This window comes from Schistocerca nitens, chromosome 5 (assembly GCF_023898315.1).
Source record: "Schistocerca nitens isolate TAMUIC-IGC-003100 chromosome 5, iqSchNite1.1, whole genome shotgun sequence".
Taxonomy (NCBI): Eukaryota; Metazoa; Arthropoda; class Insecta; order Orthoptera; family Acrididae; genus Schistocerca; species Schistocerca nitens.
The window spans coordinates 493,239,680-493,257,020 of NC_064618.1; the positions used below are offsets into that span (position 1 = coordinate 493,239,680).

The 17,341-nt window shown below is 41.9% G+C and overlaps 1 protein-coding gene across 1 annotated transcript in view; it reads right to left on the reverse strand.

Moving 5' to 3' along the window:
* Positions 1-17,341, reverse strand: part of LOC126260550 (uncharacterized) — a 49,661-nt gene that overhangs the window by 13,510 nt on the left and 18,810 nt on the right. Inside the window, exons 3-4 of the mRNA XM_049957884.1 lie at positions 17,211-17,326; positions 11,232-11,398 (exon numbers count right to left, since the gene is read on the reverse strand). Of these exons, the coding sequence (XP_049813841.1) occupies positions 11,232-11,398; positions 17,211-17,326 (283 nt within the window). The remainder of the gene's footprint in view (positions 1-11,231; positions 11,399-17,210; positions 17,327-17,341) is intronic.

Below are 17,341 nucleotides of genomic sequence, written 5' to 3' on the forward strand. Positions count from 1 at the left end.
AAATGAAAACGCAACTCAGTCTTCTTTACGAGTGTTCAATGTGAGCACCATTCGTCACACGGCACTATCGAGTTCATAGGCAAGTTCTTCCCAAACCTTGATCAGTGTGTCTTGAGTAACTGTTACAACAGCTGTTTATTATGTCGTGTAGATCGGCGCTCATACAAATGATCCTTTATGTACCCCCAAAGATAAAATTCGCTTGGCGTCAGATTTGGTGATCGTTAAGTCCACGCGAAAGAAGATTTCATCCGGCCTCTTGCAACCAATCCAGCGGTCGACTACAATGTAGTTTGACTGAGGTACCCCAGTGAGACGGCACACCATCGTGCTTCCAAATAAAGTTTGTGGTCTAGCTTATTCGAATTGAGAAAAGAGCCATAGATTTACGCATCAAAATAAGAAACTCCAGTTTGCTTCACCAAAAAAGAAATCCCCACAAATTTTCCGCCGGGATATAGCACAAAACACATTCTACTTAGCGGAATCTCGTTCGTAAATGTACCATCTCGTTGCGATTTGCTGACTCCCAGATGCGCAAATTACGTGTGTTCACATTTCCACTTAGATGAAATGTTGTTTCATCACTGTAGACGACACGATCCAGAAAATCTTCATCATCAAGAAGCAAAATTTCGTTTGCAAAATTGGCACTTACACCATAGTCTGGAAATTGTAAACAATGTGTGTGCATAAGCGCAGGTATACAATCAAAACTGCCTTAGTTGCTCTTTCATTAGTTATACTATTTATAATTGTCAGTTCAATGTAATATATGCTACTAATCCTTAGATCTTTTATATTCATTTTGAAGCATCCGGTATATCCAGAACGACTAATTATGTTGAGGTGCGATTTCCGTTGTGAAGAATTTTCTGGCTTACTAAAACAATTTCTTGTGTTTATAGTTGTTGAACTATGACACAGACTACTTTATGGAACTACTTACTTTTTCTGTGACATTTGGTCGAAGATTTCAATAATGCAACATGCATGGATGTTTATCAAATAGTAACACGAATACAGTGCTGCAAACCTCTGTCCAGGCGTCAGGAGAAAAATTCTCACAAACGTGTGCCATATTGTATTCAAGTACCGTTATTGTGATTATGATTATTACGGCTGTCATATCAAGATGCGCAAACTATTGACCTTGAACAGTAGTACATGCCTCAAAACGATTCCGCTTAGTGACACTATACTATGAATTTCACCTGGATTTATCGCAGATGAGACGTGTCTTTTACAACATGTCATGTCTTCGGCAGTCGTCGGTGTTTCCTTGTAGACTACTTCTTTTAATTATTCCAGCAGATGAAGGTCCAGACACGATAAGTATGGTGAATGCTGTGGGTAGGCCTTGCACCCAACCTGTCTCCAACTGTAAATTGTAATGTACCTAAGTGTACAAAACTTTAAATGTGGACTATCAGCCCTTTAACTTTGGCTAGCATAGTACATTGTCTATTTACCATTTAGTAACATTTTCTAGTGCCGTTTGTCTTCCTAAAGGCTTTCAGACGGTATTGATGTTTATTCGTTCTTCTAAGAAGTGTCTGTTTTCATTGCGGCCTTTGACCTTCCTAATCATTTTACAGTTATTTCACTACTTGAGAAGATACTTTCTTTTTAGTACTTTTTATTCCTTATTCGAGAAGTAATAGCGTCGTCAAGTGAATAGTTCTTACGTTTTACTAAAGCACACATCGGTGAAGAAGTACTCTCTCTCGTTAAATAAACTTTGTTCTACCACATCTAAGTGACAATTTCTTGTCCGTCAAACCAGACGGACCAAACAGTGAGAGTCCACCCCCCCCCCCCCTCCTTCCTTTCTGGAGCAATCGATCCAGGGACCTCTGAATGTGTTATTAAAACAAGGCTGCAGTTATCTGCGCGGAATGGGTACCTGTCGCATTGGTATCACAAGGGTGAACAACGGGAGGGCCTCCATAACTGCGTCAGTGTACTTCTAAGAAGCTGTAGACAGTAGTGGCTATTTAGAGCCCCATTAATAAAACAGGTAGAAATTTTTCGATTCTTGAAATGACGGCACCTTACATTGACACAACAAGAATCAAGGGCTATGTGTATATCGCGAACATTGAATTTCTTATGTTTTGTAAATGATGCTTCATCCGTGAACAAAATCTTGCAAAGAAGTACCACAGTTTTAATCGGAGGACTGTAACCGATTTTGAAACTCGTTGACATGAAGCTGTTGATGGAAGGAAATGTGGAATGTAGGAAATACCTTGGAATGTATTATTCGCAGAACACTGGTTTAGCTAATCCCACTCATAGATTCAAGCAACCTGAGCATTGTTGCTTTGGAAATGTTAGGTGCATCCCTGTTAATATTTTCCGTTTGCTACACTCAAGACCCTGCAAATTTTTATAATGTTTGCAGTAATAAATCGTGATGTCTTGGCACGATCAGGATACATATCAGCATACAACCGCATCACTGCTGCAACAGTTTAGAGGCATTCACTATAAACGAAATCCATATCCACGTCTTCGATTGTCATACATATTATAAATGTCTGAAAAGCTTCAAGAGCCAGTCGTCTGATTGCCAAAAGAGCAGAGGACATAATATGGGCTTCAAGTGCGTAGATAAATGCTCGAATCGTATCTGATTAAGGAGTTTGCTTACATGTGGTACAACAGGTCAGACGTTTGTAGCGTCCCTTTTCCTCACTGTTGGAGAGCGGTTTGCGTGTTACGTCATTGACGCCCTGTTCGAAGGCTCTTTAAATGTCAAAAAGAAAATTATACAGTGTGTATCCAAAACTGGCGTGGGTGAAAAAACACGATAATAGAAGCAAAAACGTCCCAGTGAGCATGGATCCGTAAACGAACCGTTTGCGGGATCAGTGCGAATGTATGGTTATGAAATTAGAAGCAAAAACAAATGCTGCTTATGAGTCACCACATCAACTACTTTTCTCATTGAATATATGATGAATATAAGATTATGTGTACTAGGGGGTGACTGTCTCATTGGGCAACTCATTCTTCAAATAAATCTTATTGTCTGCAGCAAGCTCGGGATTATCCGAATTAATGCAGACCCGAGACTGCACGGGAAACATAAAAACAGGGACAATTCAAAATTCCCGTAGTTTTATCGCATCCTCCTGTTTACTTCATTTACAAAACATACCACACATGATATATGAAAGTGTAGTTTATTACTTGAGCGTTTTCGCCGTAAAATTACAATTTATTTACGAAATTACGATTAAAACGTGGTATTTATTATGACTTGCTTTTACTTCAGTTTCGGAAAACAACAACCTAATTTTTCTGTCCTTTATCCATCCAGATTTTTCATGAAGATAGCCTCATTTTTGGGAGAGTCAGAGCATCGGTTATAGTTAGGCGAATTTTTTCCTGCATATTCTAATAACGAAAACATTTCAGCGCCTTGGTGTGTATGACAACAGATTCCTTGATCTCCTCGTATCCACTCCGTTCGTCTACCGAACACACTTCATTCACTACATCCGTGTCACTTAGCTACTCAAATCCCGGTCATGGACATCGCTACTGAATCAGCCGCGCATGTTTCCATCATTCAGCCTTCCCAAACAGAATTCTTTATTGAAAACAAAAATATTCATTCTGATTATAACAGAATACTTCAAGTTTCGTTTTTTTTATTTTTTAAATCGCCGAACCATACACGAATAATCCGCAACCCGGATAATTCGCAGCTGGATAATTGGGAACTTGATAAACTTCCATCCGTGTCAGTTTTCCCTTTTAATCATGGTACACTCTGTAATTAGAGTTGGATTTAAAATGAAGTGGTTCAGAAAATCCACCGCATTGTCCACTATAACTGGGTTAATATTGCAACTCGATATATTTGCCCGTTCTGTACATATCTTGGGTAGTCATTTTAATGACTGCCTGGTCCCCTTCGATTTTCTTCATACTTACTCAGTTGCTGGACATCAGTTTCCTATTGTAGTAAGACACAGTTCTCAAAAAAATCATGCAGTTCCTGGCTCGAATGTCTCTAGCAGAAATTTTTCTTACTCTCATTTAAATTCCATATTTATTAACGCACAGAAATGTTAATCAAGATATCTTACATGTACTTTTTTTAAGAAAACATATTTTTATTTTTAGCTACTGGTTGTATGAAAACAAATTAACCAATGTCTTATTGTTAATAGAAAAAAATTATACACATCATTAACACTGTACAGTTCAGCAACAGGAAGAGCATCTGGCCGCCCACTGCCACTAACGTTGGCAAATGTAGAATCACATGCTGCCTCCGTAAAGATACGAGATCAGGCTAAGGAAGTCTCTACAAATAAAAAATTATTTTATTTTGTATTTGATGTTCCACACTGTTTTACCATATTTCAGTTCACTGAGAACACTTGCAAGCTCGTGCAAGTTACTAAGTAAAAATAAATAAATCTTACTTTTATTTAAAATTTTGAGTCAATACTTAAGATTTTTTAATGAACAAGAAATTTAAAGAAAAAAATATTGTCAGTTGGTAGATACAAATTACAAACTTTACGATTACAAGACTTTTACGTAACACACTCAACTACCGGCGATTATCTCGAAGTACCACAAATGTTAATACCTAATATTGACTGAAAATCATCTGATCTTCCAATACGATTTTTGTCGAGTGATTTATATATACATAAAGGGTGTTAAAGAAGTTTCCCATATTTTGAGAGGCGGTAGTACGCATCGAATCAAGGAAAAAACGTTCAGTAAACCGCCTACTTTAAGAACTATGAGCACTTACTCATGTCCGCTATTGGGTCATTCTATATAAACTCATAGCGAGTGACAAAGTTATCAGTGACCATTAAAGAATTTTATTCATATTTGAAAAGAATATCTATATTTCTTAAGAGTACCATCCTAACTCTAACGATTTCTGATAAATTCAGGTTAAAGTCTCAATAATATATACTCTGTAATTAGTCAGACATCAGTATCCCTACTTTCAGAGGTCTGCTACTTATTAGTGAGTTCACAAATAGACCCCAGGTTTTTCATCTTTCAAGTACGTTGGCCACTAATTTGATGTAATGTACACATCAAATTAGGATACAACATTAATATGTTTTATGAAAAATTTTGAAATACAGACATTTTCCAGGCTGTGCTTTAAAATCACGATTTTTTTTAAAAAAAAATCATAACTGTGTAGCAGGAAACAATACAGAGCTCACCTTGTGCACAGGAACTCTTTACTCCAAAAATTAAGTATCAATAATAAAGAAAAGCATTTATCACTGCAATTAATAGTTCTCACCTTCACTTAAAGATGACTCCATTGGAAATAGACGTCAAAATTGACAAACGTCTAAGTCCTGGGGTGTCACATAGGCTACTGAATCTTCTTACTGAAATATTTACAAATCTGGTAGCAATCTTAGGTGCAATGATTTACGCAAAAAGAACTAAAATGGCCGGCAGGCGTCTAAAACAAAGTTAAAACAATAATTCATCCCGTCATCTTCGGTGCTTTTCGTTGGACTTCGAGAGCTTCAGTAACGTGTATGGCCCCCCGCAGCGTTTGTCACTGCCTGACACCTACATGCCGTTCTCCGTATAAGTATGTGGAGGTTACCGTGAGGTATCCGTTCCCATTCTCCAATGAGAGCCCCGGAGAGTTCTTGGAGAGTCTGTGGAGGAACAGGACGACAAAAGATACGTCTGTCAACCAAGCCCCACATATGCAAGACGGGGTTTATGTCGGGCCTTAGCGTCAACCATTCCGCAATTTGTCGATTTTCTGGACAACATGTGGTTGGTACAACTCACCACGAGTCTCTACACAGGGTCATCATTTTGTGTCAGAGGTTATCTGGACTCGTCTGTAAATAACGCTTTTAGCCAGTGGCGAAGTTGGCAATTGACGTGGGAGCGACAGAACTTAAGGCGAGCTGCAAGATATTGGTGTGTCACTCGGGGTACTCGAACAGGATGGGTCGTACAGTACTTTCTCGTAAAAATGTAAATGTCGCGTGACTAGGGCCTCCCGTCGGGTAGACCGGTCGCCGGGTGCAAGTCTTTCGATCTGACGCCGCTTCGGCGACTTGCGCGTCGATGGGGATGAGATGATGATGATTAGGACAACACAACACCCAGTCCCTGAGCGGAGAAAATCTACGACACAGTCGGGAATCGAATCCGGGCCCTTAGGATTGACATTCTGTCGCACTGACCACTCAGCTACCGGGGGCGGACTCCTTTTTCGTATAGCAACACGACCGAAAATGCATCCTTTTTGGATCAAACAGACGGCTCTTGCAAATTGTTCTGCTTTAATATGTCGCATTGCATGTTCTTGCTTGAATACAAGTGACAACTGTCATCCGTATACTTCACTAGAAAACAATGGGACACCGGTATGCACTTCCTTCTGAGGATCACCTGACACTCAAACGCATAATACAGCCAATACATAGAGAATGATTTTAACTGTAGCATTCATTAAGTGCGAAATTCTCAAACACGCAATAAGTTCACAGATACCGTCTGTGCAAAATAGATTTAACATGGAGGACAGTGCTACGTGTGTTCCTTTAACGTGTTTGAAAAATTTATATGTGGTTGACCTGTAGACGAGAGATGTAAACGGGTGAGAGCTGAAAATAGTGTCAATCATTTTTCTTGATGTGTATGTTGTAATTCACCGTTAAATGTCTTTTCAGCTTGGATGCACAAATATGGTTATATACTCCTGGAAATGGAAAAAAGAACACATTGACACCGGTGTGTCAGACCCACCATACTTGCTCCGGACACTGCGAGAGGGCTGTACAAGCAATGATCACACGCACGGCACAGCGGACACACCAGGAACCGCGGTGTTGGCCGTCGAATGGCGCTAGCTGCGCAGCATTTGTGCGCCGCCGCCGTCAGTGTCAGCCAGTTTGCCGTGGCATACGGAGCTCCATCGCAGTCTGGTAGCATGCCGCGACAGCGTGGACGTGAACCGTATGTGCAGTTGACGGACTTTGAGCGAGGGCGTATAGTGGGCATGCGGGAGGCCGGGTGGACGTACCACCGAATTGCTCAACACGTGGGGCGTGAGGTCTCCACAGTACATCGATGTTGTCGCCAGTGGTCGGCGGAAGGTGCACGTGCCCGTCGACCTGGGACCGGACCGCAGCGACGCACGGATGCACGCCAAGACCGTATGATCCTACGCAGTGCCGTAGGGGACCGCACCGCCACTTCCCAGCAAATTAGGGACACTGTTGCTCCTGGGGTATCGGCGAGGACCATTCGCAACCGTCTCCATGAAGCTGGGCTACGGTCCCGCACACCGTTAGGCCGTCTTCCGCTCACGCCCCAACATCGTGCAGCCCGCCTCCAGTGGTGTCGCGACAGGCGTGAATGGAGGGACGAATGGAGACGTGTCGTCTTCAGCGATGAGAGTCGCTTCTGCCTTAGTGCCAATGATGGTCGTATGCGTGTTTGGCGCCGTGCAGGTGAGCGCCACAATCAGGATTGCATACGACCGAGGCACACAGGGCCAACACCCGGCATCATGGTGTGGGGAGCGATCTCCTACACTGGCCGTACACCACTGGTGATCGTCGAGGGGACACTGAATAGTGCACGGTACATCCAAACCGTCATCGAACCCATCGTTCTACCATTCCTAGACCGGCAAGGGAACTTGCTGTTCCAACAGGACAATGCACGTCCGCATGTATCCCGTGCCACCCAACGTGCTCTAGAAGGTGTAAGTCAACTACCCTGGCCAGCAAGATCTCCGGATCTGTCCCCCATTGAGCATATTTGGGACAGGATGAAGCGTCGTCTCACGCGGTCTGCACGTCCGGCACGAACGCTGGTCCAACTGAGGCGCCAGGTGGAAATGGCATGGCAAGCCGTTCCACAGGACTACATCCAGCATCTCTACGATCGTCTCCATGGGAGAATAGCAGCCTGCATTGCTGCGAAAGGTGGATATACACTGTACTAGTGCCGACATTGTGCATGCTCTGTTGCCTGTGTCTATGTGCCTGTGGTTCTGTCAGTGTGATCATGTGATGTATCTGACCCCAGGAATGTGTCAATAAAGTTTCCCCTTCCTGGGACAATGAATTCACGGTGTTCTTATTTCAATTTCCAGGAGTGTATATACTTATTTCAGATATATAAATATTTCAGCAAAACATCAAGCTGATAGTCTATTGTTCACGTAATCCGAGGCCCCGCCCCATATCCCACATCACGTCCCCCCACCCCCCAACCCCAAGAACTTGGAAGTTTAATGATCATAAAAAATCTTGGAAGTTCGTTAAATTTGGCCATTTTTCGCAATGGGGTCATTTTAAGTGAAGGTCATAAGTATTAATTGCATTGCGAACCGCTTTTCATTATTGTTTGTTCTTAATACTGAGACTAAACAGTTACAGTGCACTAACTCACTCAGGTCTGTAATGCTTCATTGTACGAAGGTCTGACTTTTTTAAAAAAATCACGACCTTAGAGCACAACCTTCAGAAAGTGTATGTTTCAACATTTTTCATAAACAATTTGAATGATGTATCTTACTTTTTATAAATTATACCAACAAAGTGGTCTACATACTTGATGAACAAAAAACTGAGGTCTGTAGGTGAACTCATTATTAAGCAGCAGATATCTGAAAATAGGGAAATTATGCCTAACTAATGACGGCATACGCCCCCTTCAGCCTTCAAACCTGAATGTACCAAAAATGGCTAGAGTTAGTACACTGCTATTTTGCAGTTTACTACTGAGAAATATGGATGTCCATATACCAAATATAATAAATTCTCAAATAAAATAAAAATCTGTGAGTTTACACGTAATGATACTACTGTGAAAGACATTTCTTCTGTTGCATGTTCTTTTCTGTTGCGTTACTGTGAAACAGCAGAGCCTCTAATGTAATGTGCTTGCTATTTCATACAATCTCCAGTTGCTTCCATTTGCCAGACTATAACAGAACATCATGTCTGCCATTTCCGGTGTGAAATAACAGGCTTCTAGTAAGCTGGGAAGTGCAAGATAAAACTACACTCTTAAAGGTTTTCAGAAATTTCTCGTAACACAAACTAGTTCCAGTAAAGCTAATGTGTGTGCAGCACATAGACGAAATTGTGAATGCTGATTACAGTAATAACGCTAACAGATGTTTACTGCTTGCTATATCCATGAAGAATAACACAGATATGTGTCCTCATTTGTTACAGCATTTTGTATGTTGTTGGTAGAAGCAAAGAGCTCACATTAGAAGAGCTGTGTTTCAGAGTAGCGAAGATGAAAAAGTGTTCATAGCTCGTAACGTATGCATTTTGCAGCGTATGTTTACTAGACGCTTTGTATTGTTTATGACCCCTTTACCGCCTCTCCGAATACGAAATACGTTTTTAACACCCTGTATACTATTTGGCGAATTTAAAACATTGAGCTTATACATGGTACAGTCACATCAATGTGAACACCGCCTATGTTGGACGTCAACAATGCAATAACTACGCACAAATGGCAGTGCAGGGTATACAAAATATGTTGGGAATATGTAAAACTGAGCAATCATTGTCGTAATACGGAAACGGAGCGATTTATCTGACTCCAAAAAGGCACGATCATTGGCTTTTGGGGAAAGGGTGGATAACATTCGGAACTGTTATATTTGTAGACAGTTCGTGTGCTGCCATGGTTAAAGTATACCATCTATTGCAAAAGAGCGCTATCCAAAACAAGTGCCAAGGCAACAGTGATGCAACGCCGGCCATAAATGACAGGTGTGAACGATAGCTGCTGAGATGTGTGTGGGAGAATAGACGTGCAACTGTTGAGCAACTGATTGCCCACATGAACCAAGGGGTTACCAACAGTAACTCATCAGTCGCCGTTCAGCGAACTTGGCTGTTTATGAGCCTCTGCAGCTGGTACCTGGTTCGTGCACCCATGCTGTCTGCTATTCATGGGCGACGATGGTTGGAATTTGCACGCCAGTACTGCAACTAAACGTCCACTGAGTGCCGACAGGTAACATCTTCAGATGAATCCCGTTTTACGCCCCATCATATAGACAGCTGTTGACATGTACAGCCTGAAACGTCTGAAAGCAAACAGCCTACAATAATCATCAGACGGGTTTAGACCAGAGGCACAATGGAATACACAACAGACCACCACAAACATGCATCTATGAGGAAGGCGTTCTCGAAGCACAATGGATCAACATAAGTAGGCATCTATCCTTGGGGACCACGTCCACCCCTACATGCAATTTCTTTTTCCTGTGAACTGTTGCACCTGTCATCTGGTCAGCGCAACATATCACACAGCTCACAGTGTACGTGCGTGTTTATAAGAGAACCAGGATGAATTTATCGTACTCCCCTAGTCACCAATCTCCTCGGATTTAAACCCAATAGAGAATCTGTCGGACCAACACAGTCGGCCTGTTTGCACCATGGATACTCAATCGAGAAACCTAATGCAGCTGCCTTGGCCCTAGAGATGGCATGGCACCGCATCATTGTCGGTACCTTCCCCAAACTCACTGACTCTCTTCCTGCCCCTCCCGCAGAGATCCACATTGCAAAACTGGTTATTCGCGCTTCTGAGGGTGGTCACATTAATGTGTGTGGACAGTGTAATACCGCCGTCAACAATATTATATAAATCTGTTGGAATTACGTTTTTGCAGATATATGTGACTCAAATTTGTCTTTGACAAGGATGGAGGCTGAAGCAATGAATGAAAATTTGTGTCCGCAGTGGGACATACTACACAGATATGCTAGCCATTACACCACTGTTGCGTTTTGGTTACTACAGACGCCTGAGGTACAGGCAGGATGTCCCCCTTAGGTACAAAGCTCGGGTGCTAATCTAGTGTCGAAGAGCGTTGGTTGTAGTGATGATGTGAGAATGGGAAAAATGGGTTGAAGGTTTAAACTGAGGTTTATGCTAGGAAGGGCGTTCGACTTAAGTAGTCCATTCAAAAATGGCAGCCGTAACGTTATGGTGGTGTAATGACTAGGGCATGTGGCTAGTACGCAGCAGTCCTTGGTTCAAGTCCTAGCGGTGGCACGAATTTTAATTTATTCTTTCACCTTCTATCCTTATCGAATATCCCACAGAAGGGGCAGTCCGTGAGGTCCCCACGCTAGCCGCCTCGCCTTGCATTCGTCCGTTCTCAGCTAGGCGTGCTTCCGTGATTGTGTGGGTTGGCCTACCTGGGCCTGCGCTGCCTGGCGCGAGCCCCTATTGCGAGAGGCCCTGGCGGCGGACAGCACGACGCGAGGTTCGAGCAGGCAGGCGGCGCCAGCCCTCACCCGCTGCTGCGTCGTCGACAGCTCCAGGCACTGCACCGACAGCCGGCCCGGGCTCTGGCTGCCACTGCCTGTGCACGAAAACATCACAAACACTAAATACACACACACGTGGACTCAGAGGCTCCGAAGTGTCTCATCCACATTTTGAAAGAACGAGGTCTGAATCCCAAAACCACTACAATTATTAGTTCAAAAATGGCTCTGAGCACTATGGGACTCAACTGCTGAGGTTATTAGTCCCCTAGAACTTAGAACTAGTTAAACCTAACTAACCTAAGGACATCACAAACATCCATGCCCGAGGCAGGATTCGAACCTGCGACCGTAGCGGTCTTGCGGTTCCAGACTGCAGCGCCTTTAACCGCACGGCCACTTCGGCCGGCTAATTATTAGTGGTACACTAAATGATACGAAATATAATAGAAAAAACAGGTAAGATATTTCAGAACGTTTTCAAATTACAGTAGGAGCGAAACAACATTAAAGGCTCTAACCATTACTTTTTAACTGTATCCTAACAATCATAATCGAAGAGTAGCGAAAACAAAAAATGGAGCTTAAAATCGACCACCCAGACAAATTAGGAAGATTAGATTTTGCAGAGGACCTTGAGTTTCTACGTCAGGACATTCCAACAGCATAAAACAGCAGAGATATTCTCGCTGTTGTTGACTTCAGTCTGAAGACTGGTTTGATGCAGCTCTCCATGTGCCCTACGCTGTGCAAGTCTCTTCTTCTCCGAAAAACTACTGCTGCCTCCATTCTCTGAAACTCCCAATACTATTCGCCTTTTGGTTTCCCTCTAAGAGTTTTAGCCCATCCCTCCCCTCCACACTTCCCTCCAACACTACACTGATGATGCCTTGATGCTTCAGAATGTTTCATATCAACCGATCCCTTCTACTAGCCACGTTTTGCCTCATATTTCTTTTCTCCCTAGTTCTTTTCAGTACCTCCTCATTAGTCATGTGATCTACCCAAATGATCTTTAGCATTCCTCTGTACCACCATCCTTCAGAATCATATATTCTTGTCTAAACTGTTTGTCACTCATGTTTTACTTCCACACATGGCTACACTCCATACAAGTAGTTTCAGAAAAGACTTCCTATCACTTAAATGTATATTCTATATTAAAAGATTAAGGCATCAAATATCATTCGAAAAAATACAGTCTAGCAACAGTTCAATATATATATATATATATATATATATATATATATATATATATATATATATATTGAACTGTCATATATACATATACGGGAAAATTAAGAGAGGTTCTCTGTTCATGTATTTAATCGAAATTACACAAAAAACTGGCCAAGTAGAGCACTGTTACAAAATTAGTTACTTGCAAAATGGAAACAACTTTCAAGCTTACGAAAGGTAGCCACAAAAAGAAATGAATTTCTCATTACACAAAAGTCAGTCACTATAAGACAGTCACCAAACCAGGCCGTCCTTGTGGCGATGAAACGCTAATTTAAAACAGAAACGGAGAGCTGCAGAACTCCGAGGGAGAGAACGAAAAATAATTAGGAAAATATAAAGTCAAAATTGTACAGGATGTTTCAAAAAGGACTTCACAACTTTGAAAATTCATATAAATTAATTCATAGTATCTACAGAGGTTACTGTAGTGTCAATTTGTAGGGAAATACATCAAGTCTTGTCTCGCGTAGGCCGCTAGTGCCGAATCGCGCCGTAAGGAGCGCCAGCGTCACTTGCGTTAAAGAAAGCTGCCTTCACTTGACACGGGATTGCTAGCTGTGTGTTTTGGCTTGAAGAATCGAAGTCGGTGACAACAGTTCCAAGTAAACGCCGTACCAAGTACGCTAAAGATCCTCCTAGTAAGCCTGCAATTTTTGAGTGACATAAATGTTTTGTAGAAACAGGCTGCTCGGTAAAAGATGAGAAATCATCAGGTCGTCCAAGCACATCTGACGACGTCGTTGAGCGAGTGAGACAACGTTTTGTTAATAGCCCTACGAAATCTCGCGAACTGCAAATCCCACATACGACTGTTTGCCGTGTGTTGAGAAACCGTTTGCATTTGAAACCGTACAGGTTGACGGTTGTACATGCAAAAAAGACACTGATAAAGTTGCTCACAAGAACTTCTGTAAGGATATGCTAAATCAATTACATGAGGATGAACATTTTTTGGACAAAATTATCTTTTCTATCTTAAGTGGCAAGGTTAACACAGACAACTGTAGGATTTGGGGCAGTGAAAATCCACATTAAACATTGCGACACGTTCGTGATAGCCCTATGATAGCCCTGAACTGGGCATTTTTTGTGCATTGAGCAAGAACAAAGTGTAAGGCCCTTTTTTTCCGTGAGAGAACCATCAACGTGATAGAATACCTGGATATATTACAACAATTTTTGATACCACAGAATGATGTGGATGACCAAGAACGAAATGTTTACTTCATGCAAGATCGTGCACCACCCCACTACCTGGATGAAGTCCGGGATTTTCCCATTTTCCAGGTCAATGGATTGGCCGTGATGCGCCAATTGCATGGCCCTCACGTTCCCCAGACCTGACACCACTCAATTTTCTCTGGGGATTCATCAAGGATATCGTGTCTGTATCTCCCGTGCCGGCTTCTCTAACTGAACTTAGAGCAAGAATTTGCGCCTCCACTGAGCAAGTTACACCTGCAATGCTACAGCGAGTTTGGAAAGAAATTGACTTCTGATGGGATGTGTGCAGGATAACCAACGAAAGCCACATACAACATCTTTAATTTGAAGGTAAAAAACGTGTTTCCCTGCAAAGCAACACTAAATCCAGCTCTATACTTGCTTTCAGTAAATTTATATGAATTTTTAAACTTTTAAAGTCCTTTTTGAAACAACCTGTACTAAAGGGGAAGGACCATACAGACTAAAAAAAACTGAAAAGAACACCAACATTTATTCAGACACGAAAAATACAATTTAAAATTTTGAGGGCATATTAAAATAATGGAAACAACCATATTACCCAACCAGGTTGTGAAATTGTACGAAACTCGCTGACAAACTAAACTTGAAACAATAACATAGACCTGTACACTCAAAGGTGAGCTTAATGGTAGACAACTCCATACAGTGAACAGATAAATTCTGAGGCAGAAGATTCAAGGCTGCCACAAAAGAATAAAATTCACCAGAACAAGTTGCTGTGCCGAGCGAAAAGGAATTAAAACAATGCAGACACAAAGAAAAGCTATAAAAAAACACTGAATATACCCATCGCGTGGTTCAGTAGCGTCGAAACGCCCATGAAAATTACTTTCGAAATGGAATGCCCATATGATGGCCACCTACTATCTCATTGTGAGCAATGCATTGGTATTGAACGCTTCAACCAGTCCAGTCTTGTCTGTCACATTGACTACCAATATCAGGTCTACGTCTTTCATCTCCCATAACATGTCGACAAATGGTGAGTGAAACACACTCTTTCAAATTCTGGAGGTGGTAGAGATAAAATACAGGAAGAGATAGTTATTTAAAACTTATGCAGAAACTAGAATGCAGTTATAAGAATCGAAGAGCATGAAAGGAAACCTGTGAAAGTTCAGTTGAATCAAAGTTTAGGGAAAATCTGATGTGAAAACTTGTAAGTTTGCCGATGACGTTGTCGCTCTGTCAAAATGGCAAGGAAATGGAAGGTCAGTTGAATGGTATAGACAGTGTTCAGAAAAGAGGTTGACAGATAAATAACAACAAAACTAAAACAAGTGTGATGGTTTAAAGACGAATTAAATCAGTTGATGCTAAGGACCATGATCTGAGGCACTTGCAGAAGTAGGTGGGTTTAGCTATTTGGGCAGCAGAACAACTGACGGCGGTTGAAAGTGAAGAGAATATAAAATGCGCACTGCCTACAGAGAGAAAAGAATTGCTGAATAAGAAAAATACTGTTAACATCGACTATAAAGTTAAATGTTGGGAAATTTTTCCGAACGTGTTTGTCTGGAGTTATGTATGGACGTTACACAGTTCAGACAAGGAGAGAACAGAAGCTTTTGATGTGTGGTGCAGTAGGAGAAGGGTGAAAATTAGATGGATATAGAAGATAACTAATGAGTAAATATTTAACAGACTGGAGAAGCACAACTAGACCAAAAGAAGGCATAATGTGATAGAAACACTTTATGAGACGCCAAGGAGTCGACAATTTGGTAACGAAGGGACGTGTGGGGGCTAAGTATTTTTAAAGGGATCAAGACATCACTTCTTCTTTTTATATTGTTATTTAGAATTTACCACGGAGGGGCATGCTGTCAAAGGATAAAACAGGTCTCTTCCGATGACTATACATATTTAAAAGAGGTTTTAAGTGACACAAGACAGATGACAATAAATAACTTTTTAAAAAAATACATTGATGGACAATTTTTATCATTTTTAAAACTTTTTAGACGTTTTTACACTAGGTTTAAAATATAATCACTGATCGTACGTAATTTTAACGCTGTCAAGGAGGAATGGTATGATGGTGGTGTACGAAAATTATGATGTTCATGACGGATGTGGAATGATGAGTATGACTACAGGGTCCTGTTAAACCGCAGGTAGCAATTAAAAGTCGTTGAGGTGGAGGGAGGTGGGGCAATGTGACTAGGCCTGGAAAGAAGCGTCTATCTTGGGTCGAGTTTCATTGCTGGATTGTGAAGTTGACTGAAGTGCCGACAAGAGAGGATGCATAAGGCACAAAGGTGCACGGAGTGTGGGAAATGGATGTAAGGAATCTGTAGGGTACCTGGATCAGTGATTCCTGGATAGGACATTGGATGCCAGGACTGGGTTTTGTGGTTGATGTATCGGATCCGGAGGAGCCCTGGGGAAAGAAAAAGGTGTGGGTAGTGAATGGACTGTTATAAGATGCCATCTGGGCAAGGTGGCGAGGCAAAATGCGTGTACATCGTGAGGTCATTTCAGATAGACTGTCTTGGATGATCCAGAAACGAATCTGTTCACTCATTATCTACGTATAAATGATTTCTATCTCAACAATACTTCACGTCCATTGTCTCGTAAGTTGTCCTTCACGACTGCCTTGCACTAAAATTAACCTCAAACAGATAATTTACAACTGTTCTTGTCTGTTCTACCCCATTACTTCAGAGGAATACATTGCGCAAATACTAAATCACAATATTGTCCAAAATTCCTCTTTCTCGCTTTATAACCATTTCAAGTACTTTTCATACATTTCAATAGATTTAAAAAAAATTGGGGAAGTGGAAATCTAGGCAACGGAAACATAAGATGGAGCTGATGAGGAATTTGTAGGTGAGGATAGTGGTACAGGGATATAGCCCCAGGTTTGACCTGTTGATACTTTTAGTAGTTTTAGTCAGTTTTGGGCTTTGTGTTGGCTGGTAAAGAAGTGTGAAATCCAAGTCAGTTTTCTATCAAGAGCTATTCCTAAATACTTTACTTTGTTGGTTAGAGGCATGGGCCGGACGTAGATCGAGAAATGGAAATCTGAACGACGTAAACCCCGAGTGGTGTGTCCAAAGATGGCGACTTGGCTTTTCTGTAGATTTACTTGGAATTTCTTAGTTATACACTACTCGACCATGAGATTCGAGTTGCTGTAGGTGTGGGAACGGGAGAGCTGGAAGATGTAAAATGGTTGACTACAGTAAGCACGTTCGATTTCATGTAGTTTGCAGTAGTTACGCTGAGATGTATAGGGTTGCACAGGACTGACTAGTGTAGAGAGCTGCGTCAAATCAGTGTGAGGAAAACCACTACAATATTTTGAACTATACTACTCACCGTGGCAACAGGAATTCTCTTCCTATTAACATAAAATGTATATCGATTGCAGTTCACCACTAGCATAGTCGGTGGCTGGGCTCTGACCTGTGCTGGCGTTGCTGGCTGGTGTCTGCTCCCTGGAGAACCCGCGCTGCTGCGGAGCCGTCCTCGTCGCTGCGCGTTTCCTTCGTGTGAGCGGCCGCGCCGGCATCGAGTAGCCTCTGCAACATACAGTC